Raw genomic sequence first — 19296 nt, 5'->3', positions numbered from 1 at the left:
TTGTTTCCTTCTTCCACTCTTCTTTCCTTCTTCCACTCTTCTTTCCTTTCTTCAATCTCCTTTCTTTTCTTCTTTCCTTCTTCCACTCTTCTTTCCTTTCTTCTTTCACTCTTCTTTCTTTCCTTCTTTCCTTCTTTCACTTTTCTTTTATTCGTTCTTTCTTAACTTTTGCATTTCATGCACTGGTATTTCCTTCAGGAAATGCATTTTCTAGTTTAATATTGATATAATATGCTGTGTAACTTAAACTTGATTTACTTAATTAATCTTACTTTAGCAACGTTACGTGTATCGTCCGTTACCATTTTATGTTAAACTTGTTTATCTGTATTTATAATGGAAAGCTTGTATGCTAGCTAGTATTCACATTACTGAACTGTGTGTTAACGTTAGCTAGGGAAGGTTATCTCCACTGCATCAGTATTGTTATCTGATATCAATGTATGCCGTTGTCGTAAGAGAAATGGAAACGAACACGTAGTACTTATGAAACGACACACCTGTTTAATTGGTGATGGATCAAAGGCCGTTCTCACTTGACTTCTTTTTATATTTTTAAAAGCACTGCCTTCAGGGGCTATTGAGCGCTTCAGCGCGAGAATCCTGTAACCTTGATATTGGGAATCATACATTCTAGCGATACATTTTCATCCGTTGGTTATCGACTGCTTTTTGTTAGCTAGCTCCTTTGGCGAATAAATTACAATTACTTGCTTTAGCTTTGGCGTGAAAAGTTTGGCTGCCAAGGCTCCGTTTATGTGCATGAAATCCTCCTCAAAAGGGAAAAGCAGGGGGCGTTAGTAACTAAGGTAGTAGGTTACTAGGGAACGTACACGCGTACGTACTCTCCTCGACCTGATTGGTCAGCTGTCAGAAAGGCGCTTCACCCAGCGCTTTTCTGAAAAGCTGAGAAAATTTAACTCAGTCGGGCGCTGCACTTTTTAAAACGTTTCTAAAACGCGCCCACCTTCTTTCTTTTCTCATAGGGTTGTATCATGCAGGGCTCGAAATTGGCACCCGCGAAATAACAAAGTTCTAATATTTTGCCCGCGAATACAAAGCTCTACTATTTTGCTCGTGAATACAAAATTCTAATATTTTGCCGCGAATATGTTTATATGTTATTTTTTAAGTTCGAATATTTTGAGCCTTTGTGTTTTTTCATTGCGGGTTTGTCAGATCAGAAAGACTAAATAGATTCTACGCATGCGCTCAACCCAGTTTGTGAGTCATTCTGAGATGAGGCACAGCTCGTCACTGCTTCATCGTGTCGCTGTCGCCTGTCTGTTTGAACAGACCATACACAAATTAAGCGATTTTGATTATAAAAATGCTGTAAATGATTGGAATCATGCATACATTACATTTATAGCACAGAATAGTAAAGAAATATTAAAATGTATTTTATTTGATATTTTTTAGGCAGGTGTCCATGCACAGTCACGCACGCAGCGGTCAAGAAACACACACGGCAGAAAGAACGGGAGTCAGTGTGACAATTGAATAGGCCTGTGTGATAATGAGTGGTGACAGAAAACGGAGCAAAATCTGGACTCATTTTAATGCTACGTCAGACTCCACCAGGGCAGAGTGTAGACTCTGCAAAACCAGAATCTCCTATCGTGCAGGCTCCACTAACAACCTGCACAGACACATGCGGACATCGCATGCAGCGGTGTTGCTGGAGGAGTCGAGGACAGAAAATGCAAGTGCAACAGCTGCAGCTTCCTCAGGTGCCAGAACAACTGCTCCCTCAGCATCAGCAACAACTGCCTCCATTTCTACACCCCAGCCTGCAACCCACCCTCCTGCACCCACAACCCAGAGCTCTATGAAGCAGTTCCTCCAGAAATCCTTAACTCCAGCAAGACAGACAGCAATAGACGAGGAGTTGGCCAAGATGGTGGCCAGAGATTACCAACCCTTTTCCATTGTTGAGGATGTTGGATTTAGGATTTTTTGCCAAGCCCTCAATCCTATGTATGCCCTCCCCAGCCGAAAAACCCTCACACAGAAATTCATCCCAGGCCTATATGATGCTGCACGGGCCTCCCTGCAAGAGAGGGTGAAGACAGCCTCAAGTGTATGCCTGACAACTGACTGCTGGACATCACGTCATTCATGTCTGTCACCTGCCATTTCATAGAAAATTACAGTATGGCATCATGTCTACTGGACTGCTTTGAATTTAGTGACAGGCACACATCAGAAAACCTGGCTGAAGAGCTCCACCCAGTGGCAAGAGAGTGGGGGGTGGAGAACAAAGTTGTGTGTTGTGTCACAGATAATGCAGCCAATATAACAAAAGCCATTCAGCTGCTGAAATGGACACACCACCCATGCCTGGCTCACACCATAAATCTGTTTGTGAGAAATGCTCTGAGGGCTATGAAGCCCACTGTGGATAAAGTAAAGGCCATAGTGGAATTTTTCCACAGAAGCACAGCAGCCACCCAAAAACTGAAATCCACCCAGCGGCAGATGTCTATGGCAGAGCTGAAGCTCAAACAGGAGTGTGTCACCCGGTGGAATTCGACATTCCATATGATCCAGCGAATCCTGGAATCTAAGGATGCGGTTATCGCAACATTGGCGGTGATCAACGCACCTGTGGCTCCTCTCAGCCAAGAGGAGTGGGAGGCTCTGCAAGAGGCTTGCAGCGTCCTGGAGCCCTTTGACCAGGTCACAGTGGAGATCAGCGCAGAGAGGTACAGTGTTCAAACATCATCTCATTGAACTTTACTATAATATTACTACGACCTATTAAACTTTATTAGGATGTTATTATCATTGTAATTTTTTATTTGTTAAATATTATATATATATTTTTTCGACAAACAGGTTTAGAAGTGGCTGAAAATAATATTAAATAAAAAATATTAGTAGCCTATGTCAAGCAATTTAGAAGTGATGCTTAAAATAATATTGCTAAATAGCCTAAATAAATAAATATTATATAAAATATAATATTTTGATGCTTCTTTTTTCAGGTATGTTACTGCCTCCAAAATGCTCATACTGTGCAGGGGTCTTCAGAGGGTGACAACAGAGCACCAGAGCAGTCACCACAGCGTGCGTGAAGGATCTGGTGAATTCCCTCTCATCAAGCATGGACAAAAAATTCCACCGGATGGAATACAATGCAGTTCTGTCCGAAACCACCATCCTCGACCCCCGCTTCAAAAAGGCGGCCTTTAGTGACAACAGAGCAGTCGACGAAGCCCTCCAAAGAATTACCACAGCAGCATCCAGGCATAGGCAGTCATCTCACCTGCAAGGGTGTCATGGAGAAGAGGAGGGAGCAGCAGCACATGAGCCGGAGGAGCCCCAAGCATCGGCTGTTTGGAGGTTTTTTGAGGAGCGGGCAGGCGGAGACACTGCAACCAGGAATCCTACAGCTGATGCTATTCTGGAGGTGAGGTCCTACCTTGAGGAGCCTCTTTTCCAGCGCAGTGCCGACCCACTGAGGTGGTGGGAGACAAAGGCACTGATCTATCCACAGCTCTCTTACGTGATGGCACGTAGACTGTGCATAGTGGCAACATCCGTCCCATCAGAGAGGATCTTCTCCAAAACTGGACAGATCATAACTGAGAGAAGGAACAGGATCAGCCCTGCCAAGCTTAGACATCTGGTGTTTCTCAACGCCAATCTGTAAGTCTTTGAGAGATACAGTGAGTTCCTTATCTCTATAGTGGTTCAAAACTTGTGTTGTTCACATGTGTTTTATACTCTAATTTAATAGAACTATAGGTCTAAATAATACTTGAAATGTTGCCTTTTTGGCATGAAGCTACTTTTCTCATACTGTGATTCAAATCTTCTGTTGTTCACATGTTTTTTTTTTATCCTTCATAGTTTAATACTTTAATTTTGCACTTTATTTGATATTTGTATTGTGGCACCTTTTCTGTTATGAAGCTGCTTTGATTGCCTACTTTTTTGTATTGTGGTGGGTGTTTGTATTTATATTTAACTGTTACATTTTTTCAAGTAATTTTTTTGGAGGTGGTGCTATTTTGTGATACTTTAATTGGCTATAATAAAGGTTTTATTCATAAAGCATTGTTATGCTGCATTTTTACTCATAAGTGCTTAACAATGTAAACTAGAATGCGTTTCGTGAACGAACTGCGAGAGTGTGCTTGCTCTGTTGCGGCCATGACCGAGAGAACAAGTGCCTTGGAATTGGGGCAGGTGTCAGCTCTCCAGCTCTCCCTGCTGGATGAGCATGCACAAATGAGTATGCATGAGTGAGTATGCATGAGTGAGTATGCATGAGTGAGTAAACATGAGTGAGTAAACATGAGTGAGTATGCATGAGTGAGTATGCATGAGTGAGTATGCATGAGTGAGTAAACATGAGTGAGTATGCACGAGTGAGTAAACATGAGTGAGTATGCATGAGTGAGTATGCATGAGTGAGTATGCATGAGTGAGTACGCATGAGTGAGTACGCATGAGTGAGTAAACATGAGTGAGTAAACATGAGTGAGTATGCACGAGTGAGTATGCACGAGTGAGTATGCATGAGTGAGTATGCACGAGTGAGTAAACATGAGTGAATATGCATGAGTGAGTAGAGCCCTGGTAGGTATGGAAGGTGTCTCTTAATATTCCTAGTTATACAGTTGAATGGAGAGGGACAGAGAGAGAAGAGGAACCGTGCGCAGGTGTCAGTGAGAGTTGTCAGTGAATCACAGGTGCAAGCCAGTTTAATGAGCCTATTATGATGTCATAATGCCACAAAGTTCTGCCATGCAAGTCTATGGAGAAAAAAGGTGATGGAAAAAGAGGAATAAAAAAGGAGTGGCAAGGAGTACCGCCACGAAAAGTCATAGCAGCTTGCACCGGATCGGGCCGGACGTTTTGGTGTTTGAACGGCGTCTCTATCTCAATCGGGCGAGGAGTAGTTAGCTGCAAGAAAAACTACTAGAATAAAAAAAATAGTAAAAAACGAAGAACAATAGTGTGCTTCCCTTCGGGCAAGCACACTAATAATGAAACAAAATGTTATAAAATTAGGTTTAAGCTATTCATTAATTAATAATGTAAAACATGTGTATGGGGAGCCGTTTGGGAGCCGAAAGAGCCGGCTCTCCACAGTAAGAAGAGCCATTAGAGCCGCATCTCGCAAAGGAGCCGAAAATCCCATCATTACCTGCTGTCAAAAAATAAACGTTACGTTGGTTGTCAATGGTAACCATTCAAGAGCATTGATATGGAACGGCGATTTAACGTTTCTACTGGGACTACGTCCAAGGTGTCCATCTATACGAACTTAATGTACACCCCATTAGCCAATCAGAAAACAGTATTTCGTTCCAGAGGGAGATAACAGTAAATAACATTACTGTCTGTTTATAAACTGTTGTTTTCAACTTGCAATTAAATATAGTTTAGTATTTAACCCCTGCAGAAGCATCTTCAGGTCATCCCTTTTTCTCAGTTGGGCAAGCCAGTAAAAGGAACACCCGCATGTTGTCATTTGGCATAAACCTGTCTCATGCATTTTTCTCTCAGTATGTTTAAGACAAGCTAACTCACATTGATAGTATTTCATATATGCATGCATGTATATATTCATTAGTTTGAGATCTTGGTTAGTGTAGTTAATAAGAAGTGACATTAAAATAATCATAACCTACAGAAAATCCAAACCATAACATACTTTTGCAAATGTAGCTGGAAAATGTGTGAATGAATATGAGCACACATCACACATCTAATTTACATTGTACATTTTACATTGCAAATTCCCTTTCCAAATACTTGCCTTCAAGAACACTGCGATCATCTAATGCAGGTTTATTGGAGGTTCCCAGCAACAGCCATAAGAAAATTGGGGATGCAGCCTTTACCAATTACGCCCCAAAGCTATGGAACATACTGCCTATAGATGTCAGGGAAGCCAGCTCGCTAAACATTTTAAAAAGAAAACTAAAAGCGTATCTCTTCACCTCAGCCTTTAACTAGGTGAACTGTATATAAAAATATATATATATATTTTTTACATTTTAATTATATATATTTAAAATTAATATATGTGGTTTACTTTGATCTTCATCATGATATAATGTGATATTAAGGAGTAGGATAAACTATATCTCCACACAGTTTTATTTTCTATCCTATGCTATGTATTTTAGGTATTCTATTTTTTCTTTATGCACTCTATGCCTGTTTTTTTATGTTCATTGAATTACATTTTTTGCAATCTATCCTAGATTTTATGTTTTATATTTATTTTGTCTTTTGTTATGCAGATCACTGTGCACGTAATTTCTTTGCTGTTAAGCGCTTTGAGCTGCATTGTTTTGTATGAAAGGTGCTATACAAATAAAGTTTATTATTATTATGATTATTATAAATGTTATATTTAACCATGGGCCACCTTGGTTGAGACGGTGAGATTGGACTAGTCTGTCAATTTGCCATTTAGGCTACAAGAAAGACCTCCTATCTTTTAAAGATGCAGTCTGCAATTCTGGTGAAAGGATATTGATATTCTAGTCAAATGACACCCCTTCCTTCAGTGCGACTGAAGCAATGTGTTGACTGGCTAGAATTGTTTAGTTTGTCACTGTAGCAAAGGGAGAGCGTAGTCCCCCCACCCGGACTTGAACCCGGTTCTACAGGGTGCCAAACATGCACTCTGAACGCAACGCCAAAGAACCAGGCTCTGCCGCATGGCAGTTAGAGCACATACTCATCTGTAGTGACGCCACATCGTCACACTGCACTCACCTTCGGGAAGTGCACCCTTGTGCTTCATGCAAACAGGCATTCCTCCCTCATCCACCAACTGTACTTCTCCCATCCAGAGCGCCTCACACACAAGTGCTTCAAACATCTATGGGGTCCCTCACACAGGGGTCAACCTTCCTGGGGGTCCTTCATACAGTTTTACTGGCACGCCTCCAATGGCCTCACAGCAAGCCTTCCCACTTTTGACACCATTTGGAGCGAAGGGATAGCGTAGTCACCCCACCTTGACTTGGATTTATTTTCCTACACTAACCGGCCACTTTAAAGTTAAAAGATTTGGAAGATATTTGTCTGTGCTGGAATTCAAATTTGTTGAATTGAGAAGATGCTCACCTTTTCTTTATCGCCAATCCCTTCTGCTTCTACACAAAGAAAAACAACAGCCCTGCTGTCTCTGTCCATGCATCTCAAAATAGACTATTGATGGGCCCTAAACCAAGGACCTCCCAAGTCACACTGTTAAAAATGACTTATGGAACAGTAAAAAAGTTGAATACATAAAGATTTAACTTGAGTTAAATTTTAGAAACCTTTGTAAAACATTTAGAAGTGGTCCTGGTAACAGGCACCTGAGGTGCAATAGTATTGCGGGGCCACATACATTACAACATACATTTACGGATAACTGCAATTTTAAGTAAATTTGGACTGGAGTCACCAACAGGTCAGATCAATGATGAGGAAAAGTACTTTTTGAGCGTCTGGACTAAGTGTTGTAAAAGAGGGCTTTATAATGCCATTAGTAGTACTATAAGTTATAGGAGGAGGAACACACAGGTAGTGGAAGAGATTAGAACATTGACTTCCCCCTGCTTTATCAGGCTTATTAACAAAATATAATTACATAACACATTAATGTGCTCTATTTGTGGTTTCCAGGTCTATACACAAAACCAAAATTACATTTGCATAATCTATTGATCCATGTTAAAAAGTAGACATGACAGGGTACCATGCATTTGGTGCCCTTATCCTTTTCATGAAGAATGACATTTAGTTCCTTCAAATTTAGTTTTAGGTATAAGGATATTGTTTTTGCAATCTTCCTTACCCCACAAAACATTGGTGGAGAAACTATTGCATATGCATATTGCATATCCACACATATGCAGTAGGACATTTTCCTGCACATTCTGATGGCTGTGATAACATTGCTCCACATCACCATAACCTGTAATGACATATACATTACATATATAAGGCAACTTATCTTTGACCACTAACTTTGTCTCTTTTCTTCCCCCTCTACTCAAGAAGATCTCCACTGTGGGATGCTGCCGCAGTCTTTCCAGCCAATCTACCTGCAGAAACCCTCTGCTTATAGCTGCCCATTCCCGCCAAACTATTATGCACAAATTCTATCCTGCTTATAATACATACTGTCAGTCTATTTACCTGTATTATAAACAAATGCCATCAAGAGGGACATGGTTTGATGGTTTGCAAGAACGCGAACCAGTTAAATGAAGTATGGCAGTGCTTGTACAGTATAGTAGCCTGTACCTAACATATTTGGTGATTGGGTGAGTTTATAGCCTACTTTGCAGTTATATAATATGGTAAGGGGCCTATCGTTTATGGTAAGAGACCTGCTTGTTAGAAGAAATAGCTTGCCTAATTATTAATACAACAGACATGCACCAAACGCGAACCGATCCAAAGAATGGAACGATACACACACAATCATAAAACCATAGTTGATCTACTGAAGAGCTCTAATGAATTATAATTTTATAAACAGAAAACAGTTTAATTGATAAAATATATAACTTTAATTGATTGATACAATTCATTGAATTGAAAATGTTAAATTGTTGAAATATAGAAACAATGTAAAAAGAAAAAGCTATGGAACAACTGATAGTACATATTTTCATTAAAAACAGGTAATAAGCTTCTCAATCTTTCACTGTTGTGTTTTTTTTTTCATTGTCAAAGGGTGCCTGCCATGAAAAGTTTGGGAACCCCTGCACTAGAGTTTAATTGAGGGCTATCTTTTCACCAGACATATGACATATGAAGGAGATGGCAGGATCCTTAAGACTGCTACCATCCATCCTATTAACCTTTGCCTTCTGGTAAGCGTTACCGAAGTATTCAATCTCGCACCCGTAGATTGGAGAGCAGTTTCTTTCCAAGGGCCATCAGGCTTTTAAATGGACAGTGATACAGTCTTGCACCTTTCACTTTACATGTTACAGTTTTCCACTGTTTGCAGTACAGCAATATTGCACTACCTGATACCAGGCACATTTGATTTGTCTTTAGGTTAGTATAGGTATATTAGGTTAGTTTAGGTTACTATGTGTATTATATGTTTAGCAAATGGTATTGTATATTTATTTTGTAAATGTATTATATGTTTATTATATGTGTAATTTATGTTCAGAGTATGTTATGTTATGCTATGGTTATGCTATGGTTGTAGGTTGTTGTGCAGTGAATTTCAATGCCCAGTCTGACTCTGTTGTTCTGTGTATCTGGCAAATAAATACTTGAACTTGAAGATGTCTACATGTACAAATCACTTATTAGAGGTTCAATATTATTTGTGCACTAAATACAACCAAACTGCTCATTCTAAGATGGAAACTCTATTTGTCCAGATTACCTCGGAGGTGCTGTTAATATTCTTTACACTACATTCAACACAAACAAGGCAAGAGGTCTTCCAATTTGGTAGACTTTATTTATTTTTGAACAGTCCATTACAATCAATTACAGTGTCCACCACTTCAACTTTGTACACAATGTTTTATGTATTAACCATTTCTGTGAATTTAGTCTTATCTGTAATTATCTGTTTATTGACTTATATTAAGCTGCTCAAAGGAAAATGAAAATACTTTATATTTTTGGATGGTGGATCACTGTTCCTTTCTACAGTAAAGTATCAATAATTGCCCACTTCCCACCACCAACTAAATAGGTTAACCAACTGCAAACCAACACAACACAATTAAAGAAGGCACAATACCTTTTATCATTATATTTCAATCAGTGGCTCGACTAAGATGCTAGATGTGATATTTACATTTGATTTCTGGTAGAAGAATCTTTGCAGATTTTGAAACAGATTTCAACAGCCACTAAATATGTTCTACAATCTATACAGCAGATTTGAAAAGGATGAGTTATTGCTGAATACCGGAATAAACTAAATAAAGCTGAAATCTGAATGTTATGGATAAATCAGACGTTGCAAATAAGCTGTTGCATATGCAGAGAAAAAAATCAATCTGTTGATTTGCATGATTTATTCATCATTCCTCAATCTTCATGCTCAGCAGTCAACACGCTTAGCTCCTTCCTGGAGGGAATTGACACAACAGATATCAGATTAACAAACTTAATCGGCACAAAATGATGACCCTCAGTACACAACTGATGACACAGAAGGAACACAAACACTCATATCTGCTTGTCTTGTAGAAAACTGAGTCAGAACATATAATACTAAATGGTCTAGACCAGTGGTTCTCAAACTGGGGGTCTTGCAAGTGGGGCGTGGGGCCACGGACCTCTCACTCACAAAATGCAAGGGACCTGGATTACAGTTGCACCAACAAATCACACCTTTGTCTTCAGCCTGGCTAATGAAAACTGATAGTTATGATATACATTATATATATATATACATGTATATTCCAAACATAACCAAAGCCTTACAACACTACTATTGCAATACCGTTTAAGCAGCCTTTAAAAAGGCTTTTTTCATCCTATCGTTTCTGTCTGCGGTAGCTTAGTTTACATCTTTACCTTCCATCATTCCAGCTCTTTTATCTTCCTACTGAGATCAGCCTTGAGATCCCCAACACTGGTTTCTTTTTTGCAATAAACATAAAAAGTGATTTCAACTCTGGTTTCTTATCTCATTGTTATCTCCATTAATCCACCTGCTCTGGGTTGTGTCTTGCATTGTCATTAAGGTGTTAGCATTACAATCACCCGTAACCTACTGAGCACTAGACTCTTGCCTTTATTATATATTTATTCATATCACATTCTTACAACATAACCACAACACCAACACATACACTCATAGCAGATCATCCAAAATCATTACTGTCGATTTGGGAAGCATAGGCTTGTACACATTTGTGAACCCTTGGTCTAAACTGAACTATGAACCGTACCTTGAGGTCAGAGGTATCAGAACCGGAATCGGACTCTGTGAGAAGGTCAAAGCACACATAAAACAAAAACATGAATCACAATATTAACTATAACAGTTGTATATCACAACAACATTTAAAGCTTGTATATTGTTTTGTAAGTAATTTTTATTTAGGTTAGAAATTGATAATATACTTTCAGTATGCCTTTCCATCAAGTAAATGCATGTTAGTGGTTTGACAAGATTACAATGACACAAATGTGTAATGGATGATAAAAGATTGATGGCCAAGATACCAGTAAAATATCAAATAATTGAGTTATCTAGAAGAGTGAGTATTTCAAGTTAACACTATCCGGTCAGGTGTATAGCTACAAGAGGTACTCACGCGGTGCCTTGTTGTAGGCTGTAAAGATACAAGAGAATGATTAGTATACTGACGCATCATCAAGGCTGAAAACAGTTTTACTTGATCAAAAACACTGAAATTGCATGAAAGAGGTTACTCTTACCTTCCTTCTTCTTCACCATGAAAAAGACAATCGCTCCAACCACACAAATCAAGACAAGAGCAGCGATGACACAGCCAATGATGATGCCAACAGGGTTATTGGGTATAAGGTTATTGCCTACAGAAGTAAAGGTCTCCATTAATCGCCTCCGCAACAGCATTAAATGCACACATGACCCTGATCATCCTACAGTGGGTCTGGGATGGTGCAAAGACCTGTTCAATGAAACTAGTCAAGCAGTATTTCTCCCTTCCCTGTACATAACACTGAATCCACCATGAAGACCTCAAAGTAGAAAAACACTGATTTTAGAGCACTACAAGATTTATTTGATCATATAGCCTACACATGAGTCAAAACTGTAAATAAATTCAATAGATTCATAAAATCACATTGTGTAATTTTGTAAAACAAAACCTTGGCCTGATGTGTAATCGGTGTAACCGACAGAAGCAGATCAATGCGCCGAAGGGTTCTGTGCCTCCTTATCATGGAGAATGTTTCCCCAAGGTGTTACTTTAACAATGGCTATATCTCCTGCTCATTACAGCAGCTGGAAGCATAGTTGCTTGGAAGACATTTATTCTGTCTGTTTACTTACATTATCTATTTCATTTAATACATAAAAACCTTTCTCTAAATCTGTCAGCACATTTCCTGAAGATTTGGACCTGAACCCATTATGAAATGTTTCAGAATAGTTTTGACCTTACATACACTCTGCAGTACACCATTATTGGTGTTATTAAAAGTATGGTGTATAAAGTACAGTGGTGAAGGTTTGCAGCCTCACCACTACAGTGACAGACAGAGCAATGAGTGGGTGAACAGGAGCAGAGCACTCATCACGGCTCATTGGTTGTATATAATGTGGATTATACACGAATGAGAAAAAAACACAGATCTGTACAATTACACAGCAAATGTGCAATAGTGATAGGTTTGGTTCATGAAAAAGCATACAACATTACAGTCATCACTGACATTCTACTTCAAGTTTTAGTAGGTCTTACTTTGTCACGACCCAGCCTGGTCTGCCCCGCCCCCTGCTATCATTGCTCTCTGTTTTCCGCAGCTGTGTAGCAGAGTTTGCCCAGGTGCCCGCAGGTGTGCCGGATGAGCGGTTGACGAGCTCCATTATAAGGAGGCCTAGGAGGAGTGTGCGGGAGGCTCCCTCTCTTCGACTCATCGTTATGTTTGTTTGTTTAACATGTGTACACTACTACTGAGACACCGGCTTGCACCACACTTTGATTTTAGACAATTATACTGACTGTTTCTATTATACTTTAATAAATGTTATTTATATATACAACCTTGCGTGTGGAACTCCCGTTCATGTCACTTGCAAGAGCCATCATGTGACATGTGGGGGCTCGTCCGGGATTGAATTTCGTAGTCGTGGCTAGAAAGAGTTTTTGAATATTTTTCCGGTAGCGCACCATTTTTGGGTCATTTTTGTTGGTAACAGTATTGAGTAACGGTGGGATATGGCTTCCCAGGTTAGTGAGTTCGGTCGCGTTTGGGTTTGTAAAGTTAATCGGGAGTTCCACGTAATGGTTGTATAGAGTTTGGAGTATAGGATGTGGAGAGGAAGTTTCATGGGAGTCCTGCACTGAGATGCAGGGCTACTTTTTCTGGTCTGTGTTGTTCGAGTGTGGCCTGGTGGAGAACAAAATAGAGCAAGTTACGAGCTGAATGCAACCCCGGTCATAGGTGAGACGCCTAAAAGTTTGTTGTTTTCTGTTAAACTGGTAGTTTAAATTGGCGTGGCGAACGTGGGGGGACTGGATAGCAGTCCAATCGCAGGCGGTCACGCTGAAGACTCTAGGCCAGGGGTCGGCAATTACGTTTGGACACGGGCCAATTTTTTTTCAGACAATGGCATCGCGGGCCATAGCTTTTTTTGGGGGGGGGGGGGTCGTCTACTATTTAAATTATTATTTATTTTATTATATTAAAATAAAATAAACATCATCTAACTTTTAAAACGCATTTAATTTAATTCCAATAAAACGTTTATTTGCTTATGTTCGCTGTTTTTATGCCGCCTGCTGCATCTCGTGTCGTCTCTCATGAAACAGGCGCTTGCTTAGCAACCTGCCGTATACAAATATTATTTTAGATGACGTGTAAAAATGATTAGCTGAACATTTCTATGCTAGTTATCGATGCAAAATGTCGTTGTCGAAAGCCTTGAAAAGAAAAAATGATTCAGAATGCAGGACCTACAAAGAACCCTTTGAAGCTGGTTTGCGCAGCAAATTGTACGTTTTTGCACCCATGACACTCAACAGCACGGCTACTTTTCTGTCGTTCTCTATTTTGTTTGCAAAACAATACTGCTCAAGTCGTTCAATGTATGAAGCCCAGTCTTCCACAGTACTATCAAAACTGTCCATTTACATCCAGCCATCTTGTTACATTTTTTTTTTCTTTCAACTTACAGTAGCCAATGTCCAAGTTTTCTTCTTTTAGTAGTTTACTTTGTCACTCACTGTTTCGTTCATTCCATGCGTCCTGTTTCCCTCCTCCAGTCGTGATTGATGATAGCTTTGCTTGTCCATTGATTCAGCTTAGCATCCACAGGGTAGGCAAAAACAGACGGTAAAAATGTTGACAATTTCTTTCTTCGTGATACTTTCACTGCACATATGGATTCAGTCCAGTCTCGTCGCCAATTGCTATGTTTCTACACTTATAACAAGATGAATAACCACGCAGGTGAATATAGATATAAACTCTTTACTGATAGTTTCAGTTATACACAGGATCACTAGACGGTATTTTACACAGTGCATTACTACACATAAAATAGGTCCTGTAACAAGAAGTTCCATGAACATAACAGAGACAGGACACTTTTTTTTTTTTTTTGCACAAGATTACGCGCACTCGCGTGCCAATACCGTTCCGACCTGTGCATCATGGATAACTGCACAGATGTTCCACCTGTTGTTTTGTCACTTTAGGACTATCATCTATACCTCAATAAATGTTTCGAAATTGATGGGATTGCTGTATGCCTTTTTTTTTTCCTTTTAAAAAATATGGGGTTGAAAAAAAAATGATTTTTTATTATTTTTTTTTTTTTACATCAAATTAACGTCATCTCGCGGGCCAGACAGAATAGATGGCGGGCCAAAATTGGCCCGCGGGCCCCTATTTGCCGACCACTGATGTAGAATAAATGTGTTTCGTTGTACAACTGCATTTCGTTATAGAACTGTCTAACACTTGCGTGGCTAAACGGCAAAACAAATGCACGTGAATTACTGATGACATCCCACCTTCTCTGTTGTGCACTCGGATATCTTTGCATCTCATTGGTCTACAGTCATGATTGACACATGTGTGGACCAGTAAAGGAAAGTATTAGTTTATGTTTTCCACGTACAGACTTAGCAGAGTTTAACATAGCAACCATGGACATATGATAGCAACAAAATAGTCTTGGCTGCGTGCGTTGTGTCAGTCTGACAGGGCAGTCAACCTATGATATTAGTTACAGGTTCCCGTATCTTGCTGGCTGATTGGGTTATCCTGATAAGATAAGACTCTGTAAAAGGTCGGGATAGCCTTCACGCTTAGAGCAAGATGTTACTCATAAGAGGACTCAGGAGGTTGAAGATGTTAGAAAGATGGGCATTTTTATTAACCCAAATAAGGCACAAAGGCAGTAAAAACACTGACAATACTAAATCAATATAAAAAATACAGTTTTCACTAAGGACACCAACAAATAAGCAATTCACATAAGAGCACATGTATAAAAAGGACCATTAACTGGTCAGTGAGAGTTCGTAAGGCTTGCACCTTATTAAACACGATCACTCTCACTCTTTCCCTGCTGGAAAAAACACTTCTCAGAGTTGGGGAACATTGTCAGAGCATAAGGAAGCAAGTTTTTCTTCCGGGACAACGTTGTACTTTGCCTGGCTGAGGTTTGTAAAAGACCATAAGGATTGAACCAAAGCGGACTGGAGGGTCTCCTAGTTCGTCTTCTCTGATGAGTCCAATTTTCAGCTTTGCCCAACACATGGTCGTCTGATGGTTAGACGGAGACCTGGAGAGGCCTACAAGCCACAGAGTCTTGCACCTACTGTGAAATTGGACTCATCAGAGAAGACGAACTAGGAGACCCTCCAGTCGGCTTTGGTTCAATCCTTATGGTCTTTTACAAACCTCAGCCAGGCAAAGTACAACGTTGTCCCGGAAGAAAAACTTGCTTCCTTTTGCTCTGACAATGTTCCCCAACTCTGAGAAGTGTTTTTTCCAGCAGGACAATGCTCCATGCCACACAGCCAGGCCAGTAAAGGTGTGGATGGAGTATCACCAGATCAGGACCCTGTCATGGCCAGCCCAATTTCGAGACCTGAATCCCATAAAAAAACTCTGAAATGTGATCAAGAGGAAGATGGATGGTCACAAGCCATGAAAAGAAGCCGAGCTGCTTGAATTGTTGCGCCAGGAGTAGCATAAAGTCACCCAACGGCAATGTGAAAGGCTGGTGGAGAGCATGCCAAGACACATGAAAGTTGTGATTTTAAATCAAGGTTATTCCACCAAATATTGATTTCTGAACTCTTCCTAAGTTAAAGCATTAGTATTGTGTAGTTTAAAAATGAATACAAGCTTGTTTTCTTTGCATTATTCGAGATCTGAAGACACTGCATCTTTTTTGCTATTTTGACCAATTGTCATTTTTCTGCAAATAAATGATCTAAATGACAATATTTTTATTTCAAATTTGGTAGGAATGTTGCCAGTAGGTTATAGAATAAAACAAAAATGTACATTTTACCTTAACACATACCAATAAATAGTAAAACCAGAGAAACTGATAATTTTGAAGTGGTCTCTTAATTTTTTCCGCGGCTGTATGTGTGATGATCAGGTGTCCCAATACTTTTGACCTGACCTAACCTTGGATCTGGCTGGCCCAGAGCAATGCAGAACAATAAAGACGAGACAAGGGGGAAATTACTTTGCAATGGACTGACTCACTCCATGTAGTTTAATATGAGTCTGAAGTCAAATGTTTTAACTTTTGTGGGTAGAGGCTATTGTCATGTTCCTGCTGAGCTCCGCTCCGGCCACGCCCCCTTCAATCACACAAGCACATACACCTGTTTCACTCTCACTCATAGGCTACTCTCAGCTGCATGTCATCAGTATCATTCACCATCCCAGCTGCACTGCATTCAGGTCCCCAATCACATGATCACACACACCTGATTCACTCCCTATATAAAACCTGCACTCCCCTCACTCTGTGTTTGGTCTCGTCGCTACAAGGGCAAAACCTTTGCCCAAGTCTTCTAGCTCTGTGGCCCACTCTACGTCCCTGGGATTCCGCCTTCCGGCCACCGGCAACTACAACCCCATTGTCAGCTGGCTTCCAACCCAGCAAGCTCTCTGTCCGTGGGCGTCCAGCCCCGCAAGCTCCCTGTCTGCTGGCTTCCGAGTCAGCCAGTTCGGTGCCGGCAGACTTTCAGGACTGCATTATCCAGAGTGCCGTGCATACGGCACAGGGAGTAATGTGACTGTCTTGCCCGGCTTGTAGCCGTGTACCTCTGTTCTTTGCCCTTGCGCGCAGCAGCCAGAGTGAGACTCTGTGCGATCTATAGTTCATGTTCCTAGATCTTGTTCTTTGTGTTAGAACTCTGTCTGTTAACCCTTTCGTGGATTTGTATACTCTGTTTATGTTTGTCCTGTTCCCCGGCTGTATTCCATCAATAAACTCTGCATCACCTGAAACGCTTCAATCACAAACCCTGCAAGTCAATGTTTGAAATAATTGTCTTCCAAAATAAAACCATCATTTTACAATCTTGAGCATGTGTCAGCACTTTATTGAATGTGTTTGATCATAAAAATGTAGGAACAATCTGTAAAATGACAGTTTCTCTGCTAAATGTGAATTGCTGTCACTTAATTGAAGGTGTTTCATTGTAATAAATGAGGGAAAATCTGTAAAATACCAGTGTTTCTCTGCAAAACTGTTAGGGCTGCCACTTTATTGAAGGTGTTTAATCTTAATTAAAGAAGCCTGACTTAATGAATGGTGTTTGCTCGTTATAAATTAGGAAGAATCTGTAAAATAACAGCATTTTTTGCTAAACTTGTAGTACTGTCACTTTATTGAAAGTGTTCGATATTAATAATAGATAAAAGAAATCTGTAAAATAACAGTTTTTCTCTGCTGAACTGTTAGGGCTGCCACTTTATTGAAGATTTTTAATCTTAATTAAAGAAGCCTGACTTAATGAATGGTGTTTGTTCGTAATAAATTAGGAAGAATCTGTAAAATAACAGCATTTTTTGCTAAACTTGTAGTACTGTCACTTTATTGAAAGTGTTCGATATTAATAATAGATACAAAAATCTGTAAAATAACAGTTTTTCTCTGCTGAACTGTGTGTGTTTGTGGTAAGGATGAACGTTTGGGAATGTGTCAGTGAATGTGTCTCCCCTCTCCTCTCCCTCTAAGAGCTGTAGCTGAAGATACGCTGCCCCCTGTGGGCTCCTGACGGTCTGACTGACTGTGTGCGCGCGTGTATGTGTGTTTGTATGTGTATGCGTGTGTGTGGGTTTGTGTGTGTTTGTGTATGTGTGTGTGTGTGTGTGTGTGTATGTGAATACATACATACGTGCGTGGCTTGGCTTCAAAGCAGGGCCCAAACAAGATGGTCTCTGCCCTCTACCGTGTGGCTATCAAATGTTCGGCTGTAAAGTACAGGTGTTGCATTTTGCTGTACAAACAAATTGTGCTTACCTTTTGCGTGACCCTACAAGGTGTGGTGAGATCAACCATATGATGTTAAGACAACACTTAACAAAATCTGTGTTTGCATTTTGCCGAAATGTAGTGTTTTCATAGGTACCGATTGTAGCTGACTGACAACAGACGATTGTGGTTATTCTGAGAACAGTTTGCATTTTAAGTTTTGTATCTCTTCTACACCCATAACACTTGTAGTTTGCCAAACAGTATCAGAATAATCATTCAGTATAATGTGTTTTTTCTTTACCTTGTATTGATTCCAGTTCATAAACAGAGGATATGCATGGGTTTCACTATGACACTCACTTTTTAGCAGTGGTGGAATGTAACGAAGTATTTTTACTTCGTTACCGTACTTCGTTACATTTTGACGTATCTGTACTTTACTTAAGTAAAAATAATAGTGCATACTTTTTACTTTGTTACATTTTGCAGCTATTATCTATACTTTTACTCCGCTACATTTCTACAATATGTGTCGTTATTCGTTACATTTTATGAACACAGTTTCGCCAAAATGTTGCCTACACAAAAATATGGATTGCGTTGCTTTAGGACGTTTCAGCCAATCAGGTGGCTCTATCAGCTCCAACGACAGCAGAGTGTGTATTTGGCAGCAGCAGCAGCACTACGGTAGCCTTGCCTGTTTTGCTTAAACATTCGACAAACAGCCTGACTACCAAACAACTTTTCAGCATGGATTCAGAGTCAGCCTCATCTGAGGACATGTTCAAGTTCAGAGGCCCCAAGAATAACCCGTGGAGGTTTCAGTGCGTTTCCTGTCTACCTCAAAAAAATCGCCTTCAAATTTGGAGAAACAGGTCAAATTATGCGGAGTTCTTGCTATGCTAAGTTAATGTCTATGACTTTTGCATATCGTATGCGGTTACTGACATGATTTTATACTGTTATCTAGCAAAAATACATGTTGACATACAGCAATAGCATCAAAATAACACCATTGTACCTTGATTATTTATTTAACGTAGTGGTAAGATAAAGCTGGTAGTTTAGCAATGTCAAGCTAACGTGAAGATTTGCCTTTTGTCTAGTCTTGGGTTACTTAATGTTTTTTTTTCCCTTTTCTGCAATCAATAGAGCATACAACT

The 19296-nt window shown here is 39.9% G+C and overlaps 1 protein-coding gene across 1 annotated transcript; it reads left to right on the top strand.

Moving 5' to 3' along the window:
* Positions 1–1519: 1519 nt before the first annotated feature.
* On the top strand, positions 1520–17933 carry LOC308363524 (zinc finger BED domain-containing protein 4-like; the record flags this gene model as incomplete). Its single annotated transcript, XM_080836329.1, has 5 exons — positions 1520–2081; positions 2285–2708; positions 3109–3654; positions 12476–12595; positions 17894–17933. 5 exons carry the CDS (start codon positions 1520–1522, stop codon positions 17931–17933), a joined length of 1692 nt encoding a protein of 563 aa, XP_080692455.1.
* Positions 17934–19296: the final 1363 nt, after the last annotated feature.

The sequence above is a fragment of the Sprattus sprattus genome, assembly GCF_963457725.1.
Source record: "Sprattus sprattus genome assembly, chromosome: 4".
NCBI classification, from domain to species: Eukaryota; Metazoa; Chordata; class Actinopteri; order Clupeiformes; family Clupeidae; genus Sprattus; species Sprattus sprattus.
Note: the sequence above shows the minus strand (reverse complement) of the source record. Positions and strands in the feature narration are given on the sequence as shown.